Source organism: Crocuta crocuta, unplaced genomic scaffold (genome assembly GCF_008692635.1).
Source record: "Crocuta crocuta isolate KB4526 unplaced genomic scaffold, BGI_CrCroc_1.0 scaffold1269, whole genome shotgun sequence".
In the NCBI taxonomy this organism is placed as follows: domain Eukaryota; kingdom Metazoa; phylum Chordata; class Mammalia; order Carnivora; family Hyaenidae; genus Crocuta; species Crocuta crocuta.
In genome coordinates, this window is record NW_027531335.1 from 345,605 (window position 1) to 349,249 (window position 3,645).

Below are 3,645 nucleotides of genomic sequence, written 5' to 3' on the forward strand. Positions count from 1 at the left end.
TTCTAACAGTACTTTTTTTTTAATGTTTATTCATTTCTTGAGAGAGAGAGAGAGAGAGAGAGAGAGCATGAGTGGGGGAGGGGCAGAGAGCGAGAGGGAGACACAGAATCAGAAACAGGCTCTGAGCCCTCAGCACAGAGCCCCACAGGAGGCTCGAATCTGGGAACTGGCGAGATCATGACCGAGGCTGAAATTGGGTGCTGAACCGACTGAGCCACCCAGGTGCCCCTCCTATCTTGTGTTCTTAGTTCCAGCTGGGATTCTGCTGGTCCAGGGCACTCAGTACCTTGGCTTGAGTTGAGCATCCCGGTAAACTAAGGCGTGTCTGAATGGTCTTGCATTACAGATCTGTTTACTACATAAATAGAGTTTACATTCAGAATGAGGAGAGAGGTTGAGTAAAACACACCAAGGAGGAAGATAACTTATCCACTCATTTGCTGCCGACTTCTTTCATTTGCTTTTCCTGTCTATGTGCTCTCTGCTCTTCCAGGTTGCAGAGTAACCGGTAATCATTCATTCACCAATATTTGTAAATGCCTGGCACGGCCAGAAAGATCCTCCTAGTTGCTATGACAGGGATACAAAGCAAATGGGCAATGAGGTAGTTTGTCCCTAAGACCTACACTCTAATTGTGGACATTGAAATACATACGCACACGAAATGACAGAGAAAAGACTTTTACGATAAGGCATCAGCTCTCCCCACTTTTGTAAAGTATTGTAGTTGACATACAGTGTTATTAGTTTCAGGCGTATGACGCACCGATTTGACAATCCTGTGTATTACTCAGTGCTCCCCGCGGGGAGCATGGTCACCCCACCTGTCACCACACACCGTTAATACGATATTATTGACTATATTGCCTGTGCTGTACTTTTCTGGGTTTCTTAAAAAAATTTTTAACATTTATTCATTTTTGAGAGAGAGATGATAGAGTGCAAGTACGGGAGGGGCAGAGGGAGAGGGAGACACAGAATCTGAAGCAGGCTCCGAGCTGTCAGCACAGAACCCAATGTGGGGCTTGAACCCATGAGCGGTGAGATCATGACCTGAGCCAAAGTCGGACACTTAACTGACTGAGCCAACCGAGCGCCCCTGTGCTGTACTTTTTGTCTCTGTGGCTTATTCATTTTATGATAGGAGTTTGTACCTCTCAATCCCCTTCACTGATTTCACCCCCGCTCCCCCATCTTTGTCCCTGCTCCCAGCCCCAGGGCGGATAATTCTTACCTGTAGCACCCAGCACTGTACTGGGTACATAGTAACCCCAAATAAATTACTTTCGAAGGCACGACTCATTATTGACACATGCAAATCAGCGTTAGCACAACTTTAGCTGATACAATATCAAGTGAGCAAACAGGCTTTCTAGAAGGCCTCTGCTTGGAGCCAGGTTTTAAAGAAGGTCAGAAACCAGAAGGGAAAGCTGGGGGAGAAAGGAAAAGGTATTTCGGACTTAGGAAATGGCATTAGCAAAGACACAGTGAGCAAATACAGATTCTAATCTTCCTCCTAGGCAAGCGTGGTTAAAGTGAATATCAATTTGATGGTTGGTGAGACTTTCTGGGAATGAATGATAAAACCCCTCATTGTCTTTGTTCTTTGCCCACAGGAAATTCATACAGGCCTGCAGTATTGCACTGGAACTAAATGAGCGGCTAATTAAAGAGGATCAAATCGAGTACCATGAAGGGCTAAAGTCAAATTTCAGAGACATGGTGAAAGAATTGTCTGACATTATCCACGAGCAGGCAAGTATTCGTGTGGTTGAAAATGAAAACATGATCTGGGGCCCCGGAAGCGTTCCCTAGCAAAATCTGTTAGCTCGAAATGTGTTCCCTTGAAATGATCCCATCAGTATTTTCACATTTGCTCCCACCGTCTTTAATCGTTTCAATGATATAATGCGGATCGAATTGGAAGTAATTATCTGAAGCAAAGGTTATGGCAGTTAGTCGTAATAAGCCATTTTGTTCTTCAGGCCGCAGTGCTATTAGAAGTAATTAGCTGAGCCAATCTGACCTGATCTACTGTAAGCATGGCTAAGAGTCTTTCAAGAAGTCCTAAAGCAATGAGATGATGGGCCCAGGAGCCGAATGCCTAAAAGAATAATCCCATAATCCCTGTCTCGGCTATAAGAAACTACAGATACTCTCGTTTAGGTGAGGCACTGAAGGACCTCCGAAACCTGAGAATTGTCTCGGTGCTCGGACAGCCTACCAAAAACTCTGTTGTCATAAAACTTCTTAGCATTTTCACCTATGACTGAGTGTTCCTGATGATCGCAGCTACCTTATTAAAACCACAACCCGAAAAATAGGGAAGTGGAGTCGTGTTTACCACTTACAGCCACATTATGTCGTAACTAAGTAGTTCCGACTTTTACACACCTATGTATCCTAAAACCAGAGTGTGCCNTTTTTTTTTTTTTAAATGTTTCTGTGTTTTTGAGAGAGCGCGAGCAGGGGAGGGGCAGAGAGAGGGGGACAGAGGATCCGAAGCGGGCTCTGCACTGACAGCAACAAGCCCGATGTAGGGCTTGAACTCATGAACCTTGAGATCGTGTCCTGAGCTGAAGTTGGACGCTCACCTGATGGAGCCACCCAGGTGCCCCTAGACTTCATTTTTATGCCAGAGTCCTGACCACTCTATACATGGATTGTCACTTCAAGTATTTTAACATCTTCAACGTGTTTGTAAAAGTCCTAGCATTATGGTCTAGACCCTCAGTGACTGAGCCTAGTCAGCTTATTATTAAAGTCACCTTCATATCCTTACTAATGAAAACACCCAATAAGAGATTTGCTTCAGAAACGCTTCAAACTATGAATTTTTTAAAAACTAAGACTTCATTTTTTAATTTGTTTTTAATGTTTATTCCTTTTTTGAGAGAGACAGAGTGTGAGTGGGGGAGGGGCAGAGAGAGAGGGAGACACAGGATCCGAAGCAGCCTCCAGGCACCGAGCTGTCAGCACAGAGCCCGACGTGGGGCTCGAACCCACGAACCGTGAGATCATGACCTGGCCAAGGTCGGACACTTAACCACCTGAGTCAACCCTGGCGCCCCAAGAAATTAAGATGTCTTAAAAGAAACAAGGGTAACTACAACCCTTTAGAGAACACATTCTTTTTTTAAGTTTATTTCATTTGAGAGAGACAGAAATAGCACGAGTGGGAGAGGAGCAGACAGAGGGAGAGAGAAAGAAAGAGAAAGAGAATTCCAAGCAGGCTCCGCGTTGCCAGTGCAGAGCCCGATGCGGGGCCTGAACCCACGAAACTGAGATCATCACCTGAGCCAAAGTCGAGTGCTTAACTGAGTGAGCCACCCAGGTGTCCCGAGAACACATTTGTAAAGCTGGTTCCAGAACCTTCTCTGCCCTGGTAGCTGCATTTCAGTGATTGCCTGATGAAGGCATTCCCCCATATGAGCCTGTCAGACCAAGGCTGTACTTACAAATAAGCCAGCAGCGGTTAGTGTCCAAAGAACTGCATGGAAATGATGAGGAAAAGAAGAGGAGAGAGATTTCTAGAAAAACAGGCTAGTTGACTTTCTCTGCCTCTCCAAATTTATTTTGTATGCTTCTCTTTAGGGAAGGCTATGGGAAATTTAGTTAGTTAGTATGAGGTCGCATTGAATGACC

General features: G+C 45.0%; 1 protein-coding gene across 1 annotated transcript in view; it reads left to right on the forward strand.

The window, feature by feature from the left end:
- The window catches only part of DOCK11 (dedicator of cytokinesis 11), a 147,138-nt gene that overhangs the window by 139,434 nt on the left and 4,059 nt on the right, over positions 1–3,645 (forward strand). Inside the window, exon 51 of the mRNA XM_077771917.1 lies at positions 1,617–1,755. Coding sequence (XP_077628043.1) covers positions 1,617–1,755 — 139 coding nt within the window. The remainder of the gene's footprint in view (positions 1–1,616; positions 1,756–3,645) is intronic.